This window comes from Phasianus colchicus, chromosome 8 (genome assembly GCF_987193195.1).
Source record: "Phasianus colchicus chromosome 8, bPhaCol1.hap1.1, whole genome shotgun sequence".
Lineage (NCBI taxonomy): Eukaryota > Metazoa > Chordata > Aves > Galliformes > Phasianidae > Phasianus > Phasianus colchicus.
In genome coordinates this window covers 22703070-22724159 of record NC_143443.1, presented here as the reverse complement: position 1 = coordinate 22724159, position 21090 = coordinate 22703070, and the positions used below count along the sequence as shown (strand labels likewise).

The 21090-nt window shown below is 53.1% G+C and overlaps 1 protein-coding gene across 11 annotated transcripts in view; it reads right to left on the bottom strand.

Annotated features, from left to right (window-relative positions):
* Position 1: 1 nt before the first annotated feature.
* HPSE2 (heparanase 2 (inactive)) overlaps positions 2-21090 on the bottom strand; it is an 85782-nt gene continuing 64693 nt past the window's right edge. For 8 of the 11 annotated variants that reach the window (XM_090145330.1, XM_090145323.1, XM_090145324.1 and 5 more), the window contains 7 exons: positions 16766-16813; positions 11417-11510; positions 9762-9868; positions 9162-9276; positions 1568-1713; positions 701-847; positions 2-628 (listed from right to left, as the gene is read on the bottom strand). In XM_090145330.1, coding sequence (XP_090001456.1) covers positions 463-628; positions 701-847; positions 1568-1713; positions 9162-9276; positions 9762-9868; positions 11417-11510; positions 16766-16813 — 823 coding nt within the window. In that variant the 3' untranslated portion in view covers positions 2-462. Of the gene's footprint in view, positions 629-696; positions 848-1567; positions 1714-1787; positions 9038-9161; positions 9277-9761; positions 9869-11416; positions 11511-16765; positions 16814-17118; positions 18867-21090 lie in introns of those variants that run through there. The other 3 variants (XM_090145331.1, XM_090145332.1, XM_090145333.1) reach the window with 3 other exon arrangements.

The window sequence follows — 21090 nt, the reverse complement described above, 5'->3', positions numbered from 1 at the left end:
GTGGGCAGCGCAGCTTTATTACCCCTCACGTTCCGTCGCGGTGCGTCCCGGCTGCTCCAGCCCGCACCCCCCGCTCCCGCAGCCTGAGCCGCCTCCGCCTGGCACGGCGAGGAGCTCCCCGTCACCGCGGGCCTCATTAACTTAATTACCAACATTTACAGCCGTGGCCCCGCCCGCGCGGCTCCCCCCGTCCCACGGCGTCCGGGCCGCGCTCGCAGCGGCAGCAGAGGGAGCTGCTTCCATGCTCGCTGCGAGCTCCCCGCACGCGGCCCCGACCCTCCCGCTGGAGCCCCGCAGCCCCGCCGTCAGTGCGCGGGGCGGTGCGGGCACGGGTGGGGGCAGAGGGTGCCGGGCTGGAGGGCGTCCGGGCATTGGGGAGGAGGGCGATGCGGTGCCCGCGCCGTGCTGCCGAGGAGCAGCGCGTCCCGGGGAGCGAGCGGTGGGTCCGTTGCGGGCCGCGGGCTATCGGTAGCGGCAGGCCAACGCGTTCACGTTCTTCACCACGTAGAAGCTCATGGTCAGTGGGGGGATGACCAGCGTGCGGCCGGCCCGCAGCGGCCGGGGCTTTAGCTCGGGGAGGGTCCCGTCGTCCACCATGGCCAGAGGCTGCCCGTTGAGCTGCACCGACCTGCGAGAGCGGAACAGGGTCAGGGCGCGGCGCCAAGGACGGGGTGGTCCCCAGCGGGAACCCCGCGCTTACTTGGAGTGCAGCCCATCTTTGCCGTAGGGCTGCAGCAGGTACTGGTGGACGATCTTATCCCGCAGCGTCCCCGCCAGCTTGATTTTCTTCCGGGAGCGATGCAGGTTGATGATGTACAGGGTGATGGAGCCCCGCACGTAGTTGTGGCTGCAAAGGGGAGAGCGGGGGCTGAGGGGTGTGTTGGCATCTGCCCCGAGAGCATCACCCCTGGAAAAGGGTCTGGGGTGTGTGTGCAGCCATCCGGGTTGGACATCACCCTCCGCAGGGAGATGTCGCCTCCCCGTCGTGACAGCTTCCCAACTTCCCCTGCTCTCCTCGGCCAGGAGTGGCACTGCTCGAGGGGGTCACTGCAGCTGGGGGCAGCCCCCCCAGGACCTTGCAAGGAGGCTGAGAACTGAGGGAGCTCAGTACGTGAGTGGCATCTGCCCCCTGCCACCCCAGGCACCCAACTGACAGCTCCAGACACTGATCCTCTGTCCCTGCTTAATCAGACAGCCCCAAACAAAGGCTATAAAGCACTTTGCACCTGTCAGTTACTGGACAAGGTTTCCTACCGAGCTGGAGGCATGTTGAAAGCATCTGGACTGTGTAAAGAAACAGCCTCTCCTCCTCCACAATAGCAACTTGTGTCTGCAGAAGAGGTGGCTGCCTCCCCCCCACCCCCACTGCTTGCTGTGGCGCTTTGAAAGACCTTATCAGTAGAACAATGAGCGGGCTGGGCTCCTGGGCAGGTAACCTGACCGACCGGGGGCCCCTCGTGAAATCCACCCCCTTGATCTTTGCTGCCGGGGCTGTCCGGCCGCAGTCCCCGTTCCCAGGCGGGTGCCGCCCCGCGGCCCCCAGCTTCCCTCACTGTGCATGGCTCACTTGTGGGAGCTGGTGCAGTGGGCGTAAATGCGGAGCTTGTCACGGATCACCCTGCCCGGCCGGGGCTTCCTTTGCAGACCGGCCACGTGGATGGCCAGCACCTTGGGTCCGATGAGCCGCTTGTACAGCAGGGACAGCCAGTAGTCCTGCAGGGCAGAGAGGACAGTCAGCAGCACCAGTCCAGGAGAGTCTGGGCTGCCTGGGTGAGAATATTCCATGCCAGATGTCTGCCTTGGGGTGAGCTTTTATTTTTTGGCATGGATCAAGCCAAAATGGTGTAGCTGTTTCCAGGAAAGAGATTAAGGAAGGAGTACATTGCTTTGCACGCTAAGAGACACCGATATCCTCTAAAGGAGCTCAGGCCACGCAGCTTGGTGGAGAGCAACACGGATGCTACCTCACATCTCATGGACCCACACACAGCCACGCTGCACAGCCACGCACAGCCCACATGGGACAATGACACCTTCCACCCCATTGCTGTGCAAGGCTGGAGCCCCTCGATCTATCCCATGCTCCCCACTCTGCTGATGGCGCATTGGCTCTGGAGACAGCCTGGGGTGCTCCACTCCCCAGAGATGCTTCTCCTCCTAAAGCCACCTGTGGAACTAAGCACCCATGACCATAGTGCAGGGAAGCCAAATACTCAAGAAATAGGAAATGCTCAGCTCCTGCACACATGCGTTAACGATGCAGCCTTTTAATTACGTCACCACATACTATATTTTCCCACAGGGCACGGCCTCGCTTAGCACACAGGATGGGCCCCAGGCCCTGGGGAGGGAAGCGAGGCTGTGCACTGCCGGCGGCCACCGTCTGCAGGGCCCCCCCCATCCGCTGCAGAAGCTGGGAGGTGTGTGGTAAATGAAGCAGGGTTGTAGGAAGGGAGGGGGCACGCTCAGAGGGCCGTTTTGCAGGACGGGGCTCTGTCCCTGTCACCGCAGCAGCTACCAGCCAAGAGGAACACCTGCCTGGTTGGTGCCAGCAGCGCCACTCAGCCTGCCACAGGGACATCCAAACCTGCTTCCCGCTGGCTGGGTCAGCTTTGGCCAGAGGGCTGGGGGAAAACCTCCTGCCCTCCTCTAGCTGCTTCTGGCCAAGCCTGAAAATGGCCTGTTAGCTCCCTGTTAGATAGTTCTTCCTAACAGCGCTGTGGAGTTTCTTGCTTTCTATGCACATTTCCACCAGCAAGATGCTGTTTTTGCTGGCAAAGTATGGAAGTGATAAATACTACAGGACTCAAAGGGAGTCCTCAGGGACTTGGTGGCCACCCTTCAAGTTCCATGTGCTCTTGGTGCTCCCCTAAAAGCTGTGGCTTAGCAGATCCCTCAGTGCTACCAACCACCTTAGCAGAGATGCTCAGGGCAGTGTGGGGACCAACGTGTCCCTTCAGCATCTGCAGGAGGAGAAGCAGCACAGTGATTTTACCCTGCTTGGCAGGCAGGGTGAGCTCTGAAGCCTTTCTTTCAGGAAGGATGTGGAAGCACCAAAGAGAGTTCAAAGCTGGGCCAAAAAAATGACCCAGGGGCTGGAAAAGGAGCCTTTTGCTGCAGCCTGGAGGAACTCAAGCCATTCAGCTTGCTGCAGGGAAGCACTGAGGACAGCTGCAGCTTTTCACGTCATCGCAAGCCTGCTTGCAGCAGGGGCCAAAATCATGTTCCTTGCAATAAATTACCAGGAGCCAGTGACACCGAGTATTTGGATGATGAATTGCACACGCATCCAGCATGATCAAAACAAAACCTCTGGGTGCGGGCACTTCCCTGGCTGCTGCAAGGCTGTGAGCCCCAACCAAAATCCCATTGGAGCTGCTGGGCACCTGCAATTACAACTTGCTTTGTCTCCTGTTCAGATGGTCACCGATGCGGGAAGTTGGGTCTTGACACCCATCTCTGAAAGCAACAGGGTGGCTTTTTCCCTGGCTGTGTCTGTCACCTCTTCCACGTGTCCTCGTGACCACCTTGCAGCAAAAAGCCACAGCCTGGAGCAGTGCACAGCTCGATCCAGCCCAGTCACAGCAGGACCAGAGCCTTGGAGCTGCTGAGAGCTCCTGTGGTGAGCCATTATACAGCCATAAGGCTAGAGGAGGAATAGCAGAAAGGAATCTGGTCCGCTATTAGTCCTTGGGGAACCAAAGGAGCTTTCTTGCTTTAATTATGTTGCAGACCCATTAAGGCTGCTGCTACAGTCCTCTGCGGAGCTGCAGGCACCTGAGCAGAGCAGAGCAGGAGGTCCCTGGCTGGGACGGTGGATTTACAGGCAGGAAGGGCCATGGTCTCACACGAGCTGATCTGTGGAGCTCAGCCCAACCACGTCTTCTGCGTGCCATGGGGCCAGCAGAGATGGAGAGCTTTCCACCAGACAGGGAAAGCCCAGAGGGTCCCGCTTTATCTCCTTACACGTTTTAATTCATCGCAGGAACTTTTAGAAGCTTAAGCTTTTGGAAAGGCAGCTGATTAGTCAGCCCTTCAGACAGCCCTGCTAACCATATCTCCTGCCTCCAGAGCTGCTACAAAGGGCTCAGGAGCATCTCCCCTGCTCCCTCCTACAGGCAGCAAAGCTACTTTATAGCCTGCCCGAGCCTGTCCAACTGCACACACAAGAAGAGGTTGCTGTAGCCAGGAAACATAAGCCTCAGACATTCAGTCTCTCTATAAGCAGCAGGTAGGTGGGCACTCAAGGTGCATCCACAGTGCCCCAGCCTGGCAGACTTGGAACTCTCCCACGGCATCCCTAAGGCATGTGCAGGTTTCAGTAGCCTGCTCCATTCCTGCACCACAGCCTGCATTTTGACTGTCTGAGCAACTGCTGAGATAAGGGACCCGGTTTCCCATGCCTCACAGGACAGAGGAGTTTTTATCTGTCTGCTGATCCCTGTGGCTTGTTTTTGGCAAAATCCTCTTCCAGTGACTTGGTTCTGCAGGCCCGGCGGGATGGAGAACTGCCACTTCCCATGGAACCTGTTCCAGTGGTTAAACATCCGCGCTGTTAACAATCTTTATTTTCAGCTTGAATTTGTCTGGCGTCAGCTTCCAACCAGTGGTTCTTGCTCTTTCTTTTTCCACTAGATTAAAGGATCTTCAGCATCCAAGGCTCACTCCCTGTGGAGGTCTGTGCATCCTGTTCAAGACGCGGCTGGTCGTTCCTCCAGCAGGGCTGGGCTGATGCAGTTCTTAACATCACCCGTGACCTTGCTGTGCTTCTTGGACAGCTCAAGGCTTTCTGACCGAAATCCCACACAAAGATCTGGCAGCAGCAGCCCCCTGGGCAGCACAGACCTTGCCTGGTGCAGCATCAGCACCAAGCCCTGCCTAGAGATGGCTCTTGCACCCAGCAGTCCTCTGCAGCTGCTGACATCTCTGCCTGGGATTGCATTGCTTTTGCTGTGCTTCTCCTCTTCCTTCCTGCCCCAGCGGCTGTGAGTGCATCATCTCACCCCACTCTTTCACAGCTGTGGCCGCGATGCCTGCACTGTGCGCTTATGGGGACTTGCTTCAGCTTGGCTGCTGGCTGGTCCTGCAGGTGGAATATCTTCTTGTGGTTAGGAAAAGGAAACGAGGTCACGTTTTTCAATGGCTGTCCAGTGAGTCCCAAAGCGCAGCACGCGGCACAGCCAGGAGAGCTGCTCCATCCCAAATTACCTGCTAACATGGATGCACGTGGCAGCTGGGAGAGCCACAGCCTCACCCACCAGTGCCAGCAGCAGTGCACTCGGGCTTGGCATCAGCTGCTTGTCCCATAGCTCTGGGTCTCCCCAGCAGCACAACCCTCAGAAGTCTGCTGAGCCATTGTGCACTGGCCCTGAGCAGGCAAGCTCCCTCCCCACAAGCAGAGCAGATGGAGCAACAGTCAGAGTCCTTTTTGTCATCACCTCTCCCTAACAGGGTCCAGGCAACGGAGGCGGCAGGAAGGGAGTGGAGACACAGGATCAGGCAGGTTGGAAACCAAATACAATTCGTTTGCTGTTTTCCCTTCTTCTGCTACTTTTCACCATCACACTACTTCCCTCCATTCTGCCGGTAGCTGTGTGCCATGCTGAAGAGCACCTTGCTATCCCCACCACCCCTGCAGCTGGTGACAGTGGGTGGGTGGGTGCACAGCACATGCATGGCATGGCTCTTCTGTGCATGTGTCCCACAGCCCCAGTGGGTGGGAGCCTGAGCTGCAGGCAGCTCACAGCTTTGATGCCTTTCAAAGTCCAAGCATACGCACTTCAGAGACTTTTTTTTTATGGCGCACAAAGAGGGAAAGGCCCCTTAACCCAATGTGACAGTGAGCAGAGTGCAAGCGCTTTAAATCTGTCTCCTGGTTTGCAGATAAAAGGAGCCTCAGAGCAGGCTCACAGATAGAGTGCAGCCAGGGTGTGGGGAGCAGGGGATGCTGCAGCCCTCAGCACATGGCATAGCCGTGGCTGGAAGAGAAGCAGAGCCCCTCAGAACAGCACCAGGCAGTTCCCATGCAGTTTTGGGTGTTCACATGGCCCAGAATTTCATCCCTCTTTCCAGCAGCCAGAGCCCATGTACCACACAAGCCACTTCTGGGCATCCTCTCCACTCCCTTCCTCTCCCCATCTGCAGGCGTCACTTGCGCGAGAGCCCATACTGCAGTGTGCAGGGCAGATGGGGGTGCCAGACACCCGTGCTGCAGATTTATGGTCGCAAAGAACAGCTTCCATGTGTGTGAGCTCCACTGGACCGGCTCCTTCTCCCCACCCTTTGTTGCTCCCCGCCTGGGGACACTGCTTCCCCCTGCCACATCGCCCCATCAGGCACCTGCAGCAGGGCAGGGCAGGGATGGGTGCAGGTGGGTGGATGTGGCCCCCAACCCTGGATGGAGGTGATCCTTGCAGCACAGCACAAGGCAGGAGAGGCTTGGCTTGGGAGAAGCTGGGACCTTCAGCTGTAAGGAGCAGTGTAGCCGCCAAGGCAGCTCAGCTAACGAGCGCACAGGGGAACACAAACGTGCAGCAGGCGGGGAGCCCTGCTCCAACCCTGGCACCTTGGCCAGGACACACAGTAACTTTCCCATTGAGTTCCTCAGTGCCTGTGGGCTAAGCAAAGGAGGTGAAAAATCGCTGGCGGCATCCAAGCGTCTGAGTGCAGCCCCACCAGGCGCAGCCCTCCACACCGCCGTGGTGCTTTCCCAAGGACGCCATCAATTCACACACAATATTACACTGTCTTTTCCTACCACGGCTGAGCAGGCAGCCTCTGCCATTGCTTCGCCCTGTGATCCCTCGAAGCCTTTTCTCACGCCCCCGTATGCTGTTTATTAAACTTAGATGCAGGAACTTTTAGCACCTAATACAGGAGAACCATGTCCCTCACAGCCTTTAGGAGAAGGTTCAAGAGATGCCACAGTTGTCAGGAAACCTGAGTTTGGTTTTCAGCTCTGGCCTTTTCATTGGGTTTGTGTTTCTCTGGCCCTCCCTAGAAGCATACCCAAATTTCTGCACCCATAGGTGTAACCTCACAGCACTTCTTTGTGCATTAAGGGAGCAGACATCAGTTCCAAAGATGGATAAAACAGAGGGGAGTTCTGTATGGACAAGCATTTCCAAAGTTTTGCATGCTCTAGCAGTCTGAAGAGATAGCTCACACTTACCTGGGGGCCTCTGCAGTGAAATGAACGTTTTGCACCATTCTGGACTGCTTCAGAGTGATATTAACAGAGTGATGTATTATGTCTACTGCATGCCTAAAAGGAGCAGATAGCTCCTAAATGCCAGATGGGCTTTTCAAAGGCACTGCCCCATGAAGGGTGAATATCAGTGCTGCTTCTCCTCTCACTTCATCTACTTCCTGCTCCCACACATATATACAGATGGGCTCAGATGCATGCAGACAGACTTACGGACAGGAGATGCTCTGCCTGAAGGGCTTCTCAAGCACATGCCACGCAGTCAAGCCCTGATTGCTTTACGGCTGGCTGCCCCGATCGCTCAAGAAGAAAAAGCACTTCAATGATACTCAACCAAGTTCTCTCAGAAATAACAAGGCATTAAAACACTTGAGAGCAGCTGCATTAAGCTCAGCAGAAGCATTTATATTCCGCAGCTTGAGCACATCCATGCCCAGTCCAGGGCACCCAATTTCTCCTGTTTTCTTCCCATTAGTTGCAAGAGAAGCCCATTTCTGCAGTTCTGCCATTGGATGAAAACTCAGATGTGGTCTGAAGGCTCACAGCACAGCACACAGCAGCAAATATCACCCCACTGCACAGAGAGCTGGGCACTGACCTTTATATTCCTGTACACAGCAATGTCTCCAGTGCATGGCCTTGGCTGTGCACATTCCCTGGCCCCAGGCAGGCAGCATATGCCAGGTCTTACCAGATCCCTCGTGCCATGCGCTGCAGCGTGCCACATGGGCAGCACCAAAGAGAGCAGGACCAGCAGCAAGCTGCCACACTGACTCAGGCAGCAGCACAGCCTTCTCTCAACAGCCTCTGCCTTGTGCCCATCCCACCTGCAGAAAAGTCTTTGTGACAGCAGCCAGCAGGTGTGTTGGGTTTCACGGCGCGGTGACCCCGCACAGGTCCATCTGGACACTTTCATCCCCCTGATAGCTCCCACGGGAAAATAGCAGTCACCACACTGCCATGTGGGTCACAGTCTGGTCTCCACAAGCTTTTTTATGCTCACATCTTTGAAGCCCGGCACTAATTTGCACCTGCTCGTGGCTCTTTTAAAGCGCATGAGCAACACTGTTGCTTGTGCAGGACTGTGGCACTGGGACGTGAGCAGCAGATCAGCTCTGGAGCACATGGGAGAACAAGGAAGAGGCCACAAGGGGCATGGTGTCTGATTTAGGGGGAAAATTATAACAGCAGCAATTTGAATAACTTCATTGTCTTTATCAGCCCAGGGCATATTCCCCAAACTCCCCCCTGGTGTTGCCTTGCAGAAACCCTGTAAATTCCTTCCTGGGGTGAGCAGAGCACCCAGCCGCCCTGCCAGCTTCTCTACTTACAAGGTGAGGGATTTACTAGACCAAAGGGGAAACAGAACAGATCAGATGGAAAGGAAACCTGCTACTTTTTAAAAGATTTTGCATACTCTTTCTTTATTCTCACCCTATGTGTGGGAAGACCCAGCCATCCAGGGGGGGGGGGGTTTAGAGAGCAAGGAATGATGCAGGGCACCACTGAGAACCACCAGGTCTCAGCTGGAGATGGGACTGCAGCACAACCTTGCCCTGGAATGCCCCCTATAGCCACTGGCATTGCTGCTGTGGCACTGGCCTCCCTGCCATGCTCCCAAGCTCTGGGCACTGGAAGAAGTTCCAGCCACAGCAACAAAGCTCTCCCATCTGCTTCCAACATGCCGCATTTGACATTAACTAATGTCTCCTATTAACACTGAATGAAACAGATCTGGAAAAATTCATTTGCAAGCAGAGTTCAAACAGGCCACAAGGAGAGGTGGATTCTCAGCTGTGTCCTGGATATTTCTGTGGTGAAGCCAAGCATCTGCAAGAGGGGTCAGGGATAAAGGCAGCACATCATTCTGGGTGCAGGGAAGAGAAAAACCAGATCCCCCCTAAAACCTGGCTGTGAGAAGGGTGCATCTCTGATCGGCCCCGGGCAGACCTACCGGCAGGGGGTTGAAGTTCTGGTCCACCAGGTGGTTGTGGCCATGGTCAAGGAAGGAGTGCCGCACCACTACATCAATGCCTTGGCTGGCCAGCAAGCCCAGTGTGTTCAGCCACCTGTGTCAAGGAGACAGGGTTAGGCCACCACAGGGACCCCAGCTTGTCTGTGCTCCCACCCGTTGTGGTGTCACCAGCAAACTAAGCCAGCCCCAGCCCACGTGTCTTGGGCATGTTCCTATGCCTGCCCCCGGAGCAAGGAAACCCTTCCTTGATTCTTTGTGATTACGGTTAGCTCTGAAGATTGCAACAGGATCTATGTGCTACTGAGCTGTGCCATTGGACAAGCCTGAGGATCCAGCAATAGCTGTGGCTTCTAGAAGGGCAGAATATGGTTTCCAGACCTGGACCTTGTGCTCTGAAGAGCTTCAGTTGCCCAGAGAGGGATGCAAGGAGTGAATGCATGCAAGGGCTGCAGAATGGCAAGAGGGCGGCGAGGCTATGGGGTGCAAGCCCTGACCCCAGAGCTGGGGTGCATAGGGGAGTGCTGTGCACAGAGCCTGTACAGGTGGCAGTGCCCTCGTGCCAGGAGCTGTGTCACTCACAGGAACCCGGCCGCATAGGAATCGGAGAGGTTGTTCATGCCTCCAGCAGAGGTAGCACCAACGCCTTCCAGCCAGATCTTCTTGCCCGGTGTGTATGTGTTCACAACCTGTGCAGGGAAAAACAAACATCAAATGCAGCACCTCTCTCCTCTTCCCACAGGGCAGGTGCAATTTGCATGTCTCTGACAAGTAATGGCTGTGTTCAGTATAGAGACTGTGGCAGGGGCACCCTGCAATGGGAGGAGAAATAGCTGCCACTGTGGAAGCAACATGGGACGGGGCAGCCACAGTTGGGCACCAAAGCACCAGGGGCTCCAGATGCACGGGCACCACACAATGAATCCTCTCCAGCAATCTCGCTTCTCCAGGCCGGGCTATGAGCTCCTGCAGCCAGATGTCTGCAAGCTCCACAGCCCAGGAGCACGCTGCACAGCCTGACGGATCCTGCCCCATTAGTGAGGAACACTGGAATGTGCTGGATGGACTGGGATCCCTCAAAGCTGTTAAATACGCCAGCTCTGGGCTGCCTCCCACTCACAGCCTGTGAGAGTCGACATCCCTGACTGAAGCCCCAGAGGTGTTGGCATCCTGCCTGTAATTATCTAAGCCCGCCACCTTCCCCAGTCAGAGAGGAAGCAATAAAACAGGGAAGTGGACAAGCCCAGCTGCTCTAATCAGCCCCGGCAGGATGCACGGACTCAAAGCCAAGCTGGAGGCTATTAGCACCCAGCACTGTGCTTTTGCTCAGCCACACTGGCATTCCCAGGAGAGCTCTTCCCACTCCCCAGGCCCAACAGAGGGCAGCTCCTCACTGCTGCAGGTCTGAGGCTGGATGGGAACCGGGACCCCCCAGGGCTGCACCATATCTACACCTTGCTTTCCTGACAGTCCCATGACCTTCTCCAGCAGTGAGACATGTATCACCAGTTTAGTGCAGAGCAGGGTGGGATTGTGCTCCATGCTTGTCCCTGCGCCCAACTCATGCTTCCTGCCAAAGGTGGGTCACTCATGTCTGGGGATGGTCCCCAGCTTGTGCAGGACAACACAGCAATCAGCTCCTATCCTCTGGTTTTGCTGTGCCGACCCACATGTCCCCTTTCCTGGGGCCTCTTTGAGTTGTTTGCTCATCCTACAGTTTCTTCTTGCAGGAATTACAGCAGTGAGATATAGTGGTGACTGATACAGTATGAAAACCTTGACAAGACAGACAAATGGACATGTCCTCTCACTCCAAAACACTTTGCTCTTAATAGATGTTCATCCTTTGCTGTGGGACTGGCAGCTGAGCTGCTCCCAGCCCTGCTCCCTGCAGCAGCTGAAACAGGGGACTCGCAGAGTCCCCATTTCCTACACAGTGGCTGCAGCCTGGAGCTGTCCTGTGGGCGGTAGGGATGGAGTGGCTCACTGCATGCCATGCTGTCCAGAGCAAATCACAAATCACCTTGGAATTGGAATAGACACCTAGGGCTGGCCAGGTTGCTACCCCATCTCCTCCTCCATCCCCAGGGTGGAGATACCATCCCTCCACCACACCATGCAAGCACTGGGATGCTGCACCAGCCCCACACCTTGAGCAGCACCCAGCCCAGGCACTGAGCTGCAGTACTGTGGGCACAGTGCCCTCTCACCCTCGCAGACTCTGTGCACTCACTTACTTTCTGGATTTTCCTGATCTGGTCGGACAGTGTGTCTAGCAGGCGTGTTTTCAGGAAGTCGGTCACTTTGGCCACTCGGCCATCGATGTAGTAACTGCAGGGAAAACAAGATGACAAGAATGAAACCACTGGCATTAGTTCTGCCCCTGTCCGTGTCCTTCTGTCCCACTGCTGTCTCACACCAAGAAGCCTTTTTCCCTCCAGGAGAGGACCTCTGCAGAGGTGCTCCGTCCTCTCCTGCATCCCTCGTCCTGCTAACATAGGAGTGCCTGCTGCCCTGGACATGGCACTGAGCATTTCTCATCCAGGGGATTCCTGCTCTCCACATGCTCACTTCAGTGAAACATGGTTATAGTGCTGCCAATCAGAATCCGAATCATCTGCATCCAGGTGTGGGAGGAAGGCTTTGAAATGCCTGAGTGCTGGCTCCTGTTTCCAGGACATAAGGTGAAGCAATCCATCTTTGGGGTGCAAACATCCTGAATTGGAGTTGGTCCCAAATGTCTTGTCCTGAAGGAGAGATCAGTGCTGTCACCCTTCACACAGCAGCCATAGCTGAGGCAATGCAGAGGAGCAGGAGGTCTCAGGATGGGAGCACAAATCCTATAGTGTCTACATCTGTCCTTTCAGTCCCTTCCAGGCATGCTAGGCTGCTGCACTGCGGGTTCTGTGAGCTGCCCTCCAACCTTTGTCATTGGTGCTGGAAAAATGGCAGGGAAAGAGGCTCCCTCAGTAGTTGAAACATGGAGATGTGGATAAGAAGAGTGCAGCAGGGCTTTTTGGTAATGCACGGGATTCAAGGATGCTGTTGTAGACAGATACATATGTATCAGGGGTTGCATGCTCCACTTGTTGTCCTGGGGTGTGAAAAAAAGGCAGATTCACCTTCCCAGAAGTATCAGCTCCTTTACAGTTGTGGTTTCTCTATGACAAGCATCTCATCCAGGGTAAGGCCCCATGTGCACTGGGCAGCCCATTGCTGAGTGTCTCTGTGAGATTGAGTCTAGCAGACGAGAAAGGCAGCAGTGACGTCTCCTTGCAGGGATGCTGTTAGCAAAGCAAGCAGCCAGCAGCTGTGGGACCTCCCCACATGGGTACAGGGGTGCACACGAGGGCAGGAGCCTCCACAAAGGATGCTGCAGCTTGAATCAGGCTTGGCAAGGACACGCAGAACACGTGCAATATGCATGAACGCTCAGAGAAGATTTTAGCTTCTCACTGCTCCAACTCACTGATCAGGTAACGGGGTAAGCGTGCTTGGAGCTGTGCAGGGCTGCAGGGGAAGGCGAGCAGCCAGCACTGCCTGGCCCAGAACGGAGACGAATTACAGACTCAACTTGCAGATGCCCTGAACATGAAGGGTCTCCTCTGCAAATCCTCTCCCAGGTGTGAAGTTCCAGCTTTGTCCTCCAAAAAACTCAGCATCGTGCCAGCCAGACTCTGGATTCACTCCAACCCTCTGTAACGGGGGGAAGTAGGAAAGAGGCATTTTGGCGCATCTGTGCTGACAATACGGTGCTAAGGGCAGAAAGTTTCTCAGGGAGGGGGACTTGGGAAGTGTTCGACGTTGTTCAAATCAACCCTTATACAACACAGAACCGCTGGCTGCTGTGAGGACAGCAGGCCTGTGAGCAGCAGGCAGCGAGGGGGTTTACAGAGATTACTTTTTAAGACAAAATTACAAAGCAGCAGACTCTGGGGATGGCAGATGTTTGGATTTTAGTACAGCACTTAAGAACTGAACAGAAATGATTTTTGGACTGCTGTGGCAAAAAAAAACCCACCATCACCTGGGCTGAAAACTGGCTGCAAGGCCATAAAAGGAAGGTTGTATGAGGTGGGAGAAGATGAAGTTAAAGACCTCAGCCTACAGCTGAGAACAAGATCTCCGCTCTAACCAGAAGCAGCCCTGGGGCACAGCCACCACCAGGGTCACTGCACACCTGCACTAACAAGCTGGAGAAACAGGGGATGGCACAGGGATGAATAAACCTGCTGCTTCAGTTTCAGGACATCTTGCTGATAGCTCATACTCCATGGCTTTGGGTATTTAAGCAGAGCCTGAAGGCAATTCCATGATTCCTCTAAGGTTGGCAGAAATCTATTCTCAGGCACCAAGAAGTCCATTCAACACCCAAAAGTGGTTAAGAGAGAAAACAGCATCAGCCACACAAGAACTATGAACTGAGGCCAAAAGGATGGGCTGGAGCTTCCCCAGCTAGGCTGAGGTCTCTGGAGCACTGGGACAAGCTGAGCGGTACCAACACAGGCTGGTGGGTGGGTGCTGGCTATGGTGTGGCACCAGGGTTGGCCCCAAAGGCCATGTGGATGCAGGGCACGTGAGTTTCCATAGCATAGGCCACCTGACTTGACTGCTGCCCCAGGTGACTGCTGTCAGCCCAGCACACCTCAGTCCTGTCACCTCTGGGCTCACGCTGTCTGTCTCACTTTTCTCTGGAAAGATCCACAACTTGCTGCGCAGGACCATGAGCATCGCGCTGGGTTTAATGAAGGCAGTGCACTGGCTCCTGGGCAGCTGGTTTCATTTACCTCCTTTCATTTTAAAGAGGAACCTTTGCCCCTATTATCTGACCTCTTCTTCTGTTGCAGTTAATTACATTAAAGCCCACTTCCCAAAGCTCAGGAATTTCCGGATCTACTTTGTTGCCTGCTGCTACAAGGAGAGTCTGCTAGGAATTAGGGCACCAGCCTGCTGGGGACGTGAACGGGACCGGCCTCACTGCCAGCATCACACCAACTGCTACCAAATGGAGACACCTCTGCTGACACAGGCAGCCCTGTGCTCTGCCACTGTCCCATATGCCAAGGCCAGAGAGATGTCATCCAAACTCAGCATAGCAAAGCACTTTAAGCAGCATCCCATATGTATCTGTGTGCATGACATCCCCAGTTTGCCACATGGAATGAGTGACTTTCCATATTGGAAGGTAGCATCATATTCTCCAAAGACTTGAAGAGATAGATGCCCATGGCTTTGAAGATGCAAACATCTACTTGCCTTGCAAATAAATGGATTTGTGGGCTGCAAAGACAGCCTTGCACAAGGATTTGCCCATTAGATTTGCCAAACTTTGAGGTCTGCACAGCACTTTTGGGTGGAAAACCAGCTGTACAGGACACACAGAAAGGGGACCAGGGCATGGCCACAGGTTAGGGAGACAATGAATCTTCACTGTGTGTAAGACACCAAGCTTTGGAGCAGAGCCAAAAGGAGATGTGGCTGTGGGAAGGGTTCTGAACTGTGGAAACCCACCTTCAAAGACTGAGGGGGTCCACAATTAAACTGAGCATTCACTCATAACCAAACCATAAACTAAATTACACAAGAAATGCCAAAAGTCTCCAAGCCACTGTCAGTCCTAATTGCCACACCCTCTGCTAGTGGAAATTCCCTAAATATTTTTGAGCCATTCACACATCCCTCTCCAGCAACACATTACTTCTGAAGAGGGAGGCACACATGCTGAGTTACATATGTAAGTGAAACCATACTAAGAAAGACTGGCAAGCCTGCTTATTTACACCCTGTGTCACTTCTCAGATGTATTTCAGAGAAGAAGAAATGGTCGTGTGTTTTCACAGAGGACAGGGATCTCTGCAATGTATTCCCTTCTCAATTCCCCTTCTGGATAGAGTGCAACCTTTTCAAAGGAGTAACAGATTTGACAAATTTATAACCAATATCCCAGGAGAACGTTAGGGTTTGGAACAGAAAGGCTCATAGTTGCAGTTAGAGAGCAGTTTGGTTTCCTGCTAATAATTTTCTTCTTGGATACAAAAGAGCTTGTTTTGTTTTGTTTTGCTGTTTGGAGCAGAGGGATGAGACACTGTTTTGACATTTACTCATAAACAGTACAGAAGCCCAGATTGGAGCTGTGGCTATTGTCAGTCCTCTCAAAAGCAGACGGGTGCAACCCTCCCAAGCTGGAAGCCCAGGCAGAGGGAGCAGTGGCTCCCATACCTACCTGTGTGGGAAGTGCTCAGCAAGTGACATCCCAGCCACACTGCCTACCTGCAGGGAGCTGTACCCCCACCTGCCCACAGCACCCGGTCCCAGAAGGAAGGATCCCTGAGCCACAGCTCCCTGCACAAAGGCTGGCTGCTTCTTCCTGCAGTGCATCCAAGGGCTTGGCCCAGCCATCAAGCCCTGTTTCAGCAAGCAAATTCCTGGGCTAAGTAAACGCGATCAGCACATCGTGTAATCATGAAAAGCAAACTCCCAGCTGAGGCATAGATCATCACTGCACAGCATGAGTCTATAAGTAACACAAATCCCACTCCAAACACTCTGCTACCCCACTGCCCTGCTTGCACAGAGCTGCTGCCTCAGGGAAGCCTCAGGAGTCAGGTAGCAGAGCAGCACGGCAAGGCACGTGGCTCCCCAGAAATGGGACTTGCTGGGTGCCAGCCAGAGCTGCTGCCATAAACCACTCTCAGATGCAGACAGTTGCTTCTGCAGGAGGCTCCGAGGTTAACACACCGACACAGAGCCCCTGGGCTTACTTGCAGGAAAACCTCACGTCTTAAAAACCACTGAGCTCTTTTTAAGTGTAGGTCTCCAGGTGGGCTTTACAAAAGGAACTGGGATCTGCAGGAGAGGAACAAATGCCCCCATAACCTGGCCAGTATACCTCAGAGAGGTTGTGGATGCCCCTCCCCTGGAGGCATTCAAGGCCAGGCTGGATGTGGCTCTGGGCAGCCTGGTCTGATAGTTGGCGATCCTGCACATAGCAGGGGGGTTGAAACTAGACGATCAGTGTGATCTTTTTCAACCCAGGCCATTCTATGATGATTCTATGATGTGCCAGGAGGGGACCGGCAGCACTGACAGGTGATGGGATACTCTGAATGGAGGGGGATGAGATGGCATGTGCCACTCCAGCAAAGTAGCCTGAGCTCCCTTGAAGGCCCAGTGCTAAGCTCAAGTTGAGGACAGAAGCCCAGCCAGGACCAGAGACCCCGACTTCTCTGCTCAAGGCACCAGAGCAAATGCAGTTTTTCAAGACGCAGGGAGGTCTCACCCTGCTTTCTGCTTCCAAAGCTGCATGCCATCAGCCTAGCTTTGGACCAGCTGCCATGGGGCTTGGTTTCCAGCAGGCAGGCATGTTTTTAGCCTGTCTCAGCTGCAAGCATCCGGGGTGAAACAATACCACTTCTGCTGCAGAAGAAGGGGCAATGCCTCTTTTTCCTATTTAAAGGACAAGGACAGCAGAGGTGGCTCCTACTATTTGTCCCCTTCCACACCCAGCCAGCCCATTCATTTTGCTCCAGACACTGTCAGATCACTGCAATTAGTGTAGGAAAGCAGAAGGAATGGTGAATACCTACTGTTGCCAGGTAACAGCATCCACTGTGCTGCCAGCCACTTTCATGAACCTACAGAAAACAGAGGAAGAAATCACGTAAGACCAAACTTATCACAGATGTCCAAAAGTAAGGGGAAATCCTAAAACAACCTACATCACAGGATACCAAGGATGGTCACTTTTGAAGGTTAGAATGCATATAGGCAACAGGAACCATTGGTTTGGTCAAGAGAACACAACGGTGCTCTTTGGTGCACAGATATCCAGGAGCACAGGGGTGCACAGAGATCCTCGCTGCCCAAGGAAGGGAGCTGCATGTCCTGCAGCCCTGACTGCCCCCATCTGGCCTGCAACCAAGGGTGGGAGAGAAAAGAGAAGGTTTGTGGGGAGAGATGGGACATTTGATTAGGCCAGCTGGCAAGGGAGGGAGAAGCAGCCAGCAAGCTTTGCAGCACACAAGCCTCTAATCAGGTCTGAAAAAAAAGAGCAGCAAACTTCAGCCTAAATATAGCTTGGAAACAATCATTCTAACTTTAAATTAATGACGATAGTCAATTATAGACTGGGACGAAAGGGCATCTGGACCCTGTGAAGCATAAGAGGACACTGGCAAAGGCAGAGGTAATAAATCCCTGCAGACAGGAGGGAAGAGACACAATTAGAAATGGAAAAACAATAACGTGCCGTAATAGCACTGATGTGTCCCCGCTCCTGCTGCCCAGCAGTGCAGTGGCTGTCAGTTCCCAGGCTTACTCTCCAGCAGCATTCTGTGTCTCTATGAGGGGCAGCAGAGCAGTGGCTTTGGGGCCAGCTCCTCCCTGGCCATCCAGGGCAGCAGGACAGAGCAAGAAGCACAAATCCTGCACCGCTCATGCAGGGCACCTGGCTCAACAGTGCTGCACACTAAGTCACAAAAGGCACCTGCTGAGGATGCTCCTCTGCAGAACTCACTGCTTGCACCGTGCCTGCAATATCACTGCCAGCACACCCGTCTTTGTGCGAGAACTGAAAGCAAAACCCCACAACCTCCAGCATCCCTAGAGTAGCAGAAGCAGTGCCTCTGTCAGCTCTGTCTCCTTAGGAAACTAACAGACCTCTTAGTTTTCCTTTTCTGTCCCCAGGAGAGCAAAATACATTGACTATTTCTACTCATTTTCAATTTTTTCTATTAAAGATACATAACCACCCAATTTTGCTTTCTGCGTCTATTTTTCTTTCCACCTTTAAATGGAGATTTGTTGCACGTTACAGATCAGAATTTCCTGTTAAATCTTTGAGTCTTGATGATGAAGCTGTGCATGGAGCGCATTGGATAACTCAAGCTCTGGGAACCTGGATCAGCTCAATAGCCAGCAAGTGGTACTGCAAGAGCCAGAGATAAAAGCGTAGTGCAGGTGGAGACCCAGCAGTGCACAGGTATCCGAATATCCACAGCTCAGGAATGCAGATGTTATTAATCCCTTTATTCCTGTAGCACCTGTGCTGCTCAAACCTCGGATTTCAAGGCCGGTGAAGAACCATGCAGACCTGCAGTCCGACCAGAGCTGGCACACGTCTGTCTGGGATTTCCTGGGCTGTGCGTTGTGCACATGTGCAGCACCACGCAGTCAGAGCAAACCAGAGGCTTCCGGCATGGATCAGATCCCTGCACATGTGCCGTGCAGATGCTCCGTGCTGGTGCAGTAAATCTGCCATTTCCTTACGCTGGGCTCTGCAAGCACCACTGAACTCTGAGATGCACATGCACTGAGTCACCTCTAGGAGCCGCGGGACAAGCTCAGCCTGCTTAGGGCAACATCCCATAATCTAGGAGGCAGCCCCCAACCGCTGCAGCATCCCTGGCTGGGCTTCCACATGGCAGAAACCTCTGCACATCCTCAGAATCTGATGAGGCAGAGCCATCTCCTGTCCTGATTCAATCCCCACCAGTCATGGAGCACCCACTGCGACCTCACGCAAATTGCTCCCATGGCTAATTAGCTTCCAAGTATGTTATTTCTCATCTGAATGTGTCTGTCTTCAGCTTCCAGCCACTGGAACTTCCTAGGCTTATTCCTGATACATTAAAGAGCCATCTGCATTTGGAAATCTCTTTCCCATGAAGGTAATTGCTGATTGTCAACCTTGAAATAAAAAATAAAAAACAAATTAAAAAGCTATCCTGTAGCAAAGAATGCAGCTGCAGAAGGGAGACAAATGACCACCTCACAGCCTCCCAATGGTTTAGCACTGTTTGACTCCCAGAGCTGGACTTCACAACCATGGGTTGTTCCATCTGGTACGCCCTGGTGAACTATGCAAGCCAACTGCACCATAGCTTTGCTACCAGAAGAGCTGGCTCTGGAAAGCTGGGGCCACAGCCAGGCTCTGGAGGACAGCACACTCCTATCTGTATGGACTTTTCTGCCTCACCACCTTTCTTACAAGTAAACGGGGTCAGCACCCATTCCGTGGCTCCAGCTAGAGCAGCCTACTTCATCTCTGCTCACGTGGAAGGCATCGCATACCTCTGCACATCTCTGTAACATTCCTGGTTCTATTACATCTTTTCTGAGATGAAATGACTGAGATTGTAGATAGCAATCAGGATGAAGGCACACCATGTACCCATACAACACTATCATCTCATCTGTGTCTTTTCTTGCTCGCTTTGTTCTCCCTGTACAGGTGATGGTGCTTTCAGCTTTTCAGCCATCCAGATCCGGTTTCAGTTACAAAGATTGCCTTAACTCTTTCCTCCTGAAAGAGTAATAGATGGACCCTTTGCTTGTATCTTAGATCTTCACTCCCACTATAAAACCAGCTGCAAAATGCCTGATCACATTCTTCACATCCTGTTTCAATGTATTTATGAATGCATTTCAATGTATTTATGAATGCACGTCCACAAGCTTAATGGCACATGAATGTAAGTTTACGCTGCAGTGTCCTTCCCTTTGCATCATTAGTTCCTTGTGGCTTCATTTTTTCCACAGAATTCTTGCTCTGGACCCATGCAGTATCCTGTTTCAGCCTGTGCCACCTCCACAGGAGATGCAGCACTGAGAGATGGCTCTTGGGACCAGCAGATTCCATGGGATCAGGACACAGAGCCACCTTCTGCCACCCTTGATGCCAGCAGTCCTTGGGACCACCTGGGCAAAAGATTATTGCGTTTTGTTCCAACAGCATGAGCCTTAACACATGTTAGCATCCTAATAGCTTTCCCTCATGTTTCTTCTCTTTCAGCACTGAATATATGATTCAGTGATACATTAACCTTGTGTCTGATTCCTGATCTACTGTTAAAATCTTTGTTAAATCTTTGTTAACTCCTTAGAATCTTACTTTTTTTTTTTTTTTCTCCAAGCAATTTTTGAGCAGTCCTGGGATTCCTGTACCCACAGACACAGTAGGTAGCTAAGGTGGCCTGCTCTCTGACAGCTCAGGCTGCATGAATAGTCTAATTAACACCTCATCAAACTCAACTGTGAGTGGTGTCTGGAGAAATTCCCTCTTGCACCTGTGCACTCGCATGTCCCCATTCCCCATTTGTTGCCTCCTGTGCAGCAGGGATTGCAGAGCCCATCCCTGTGGCAGTGGTCTGTCCTGTGGGGCAGCCCCAGGTGGCACTCACGTGCTCTGTGCCATTTCCCCGTGTAAGGTCCTTGCACCCCAGCAGTGAAGGGTGTGCTGTCATCACTGAGTAGGGCAAAGCTTGGTGCAGAGACCAAGGCACTGTTCATGCTGACACCACCATCACTGCAGGACAAGGTTTAGACATAAAGAATAAGTGAAGTTTGGCGTGGTGGCTAGAAATAACAGTTCAAGAGTAGACTGCAATGTTTGGAATACAGGACGTGCAACTGGGAATTGTGATTTTACATAATGCTTCATACTGAGAAGCTTTTCTTTGAGCATCTCCCCACTCAGATAACTCAGGGGGCTTTCCCTGGAGAGCACCTAATGTCAGCTTCTGTTTTCTTCTACTGTTGAAAATCATTTCCTGCTCTCTGTGAGCTCTCCTTTCCTTCTTCAACTCATTTCCATCATTTATCTCACCAAAATTCACTTGTACACTCTGTGTAATATGAATTTCTTTCCTCTCAGACTAAGCCAGCCGTTCTGCCTTCTGTGCTGGACTGTCTCATCTCTCCGCTCCAGCCTTAATGACCACACCATAACCTCCAATTTAGTATCTCTTCCAACCAGCTTGACTTCTGCTGTTCATCACAATTTTTTAAACGAGAGCAAATCTTTGTACCTCTCATATATCAGAACTATGGACTGCATGTACTTGATCTGCTCCGCAGCCTTCATCCAAGCACTGCACAGACCATTCATGGTGCTCCAACAAGGTGGGCAGAG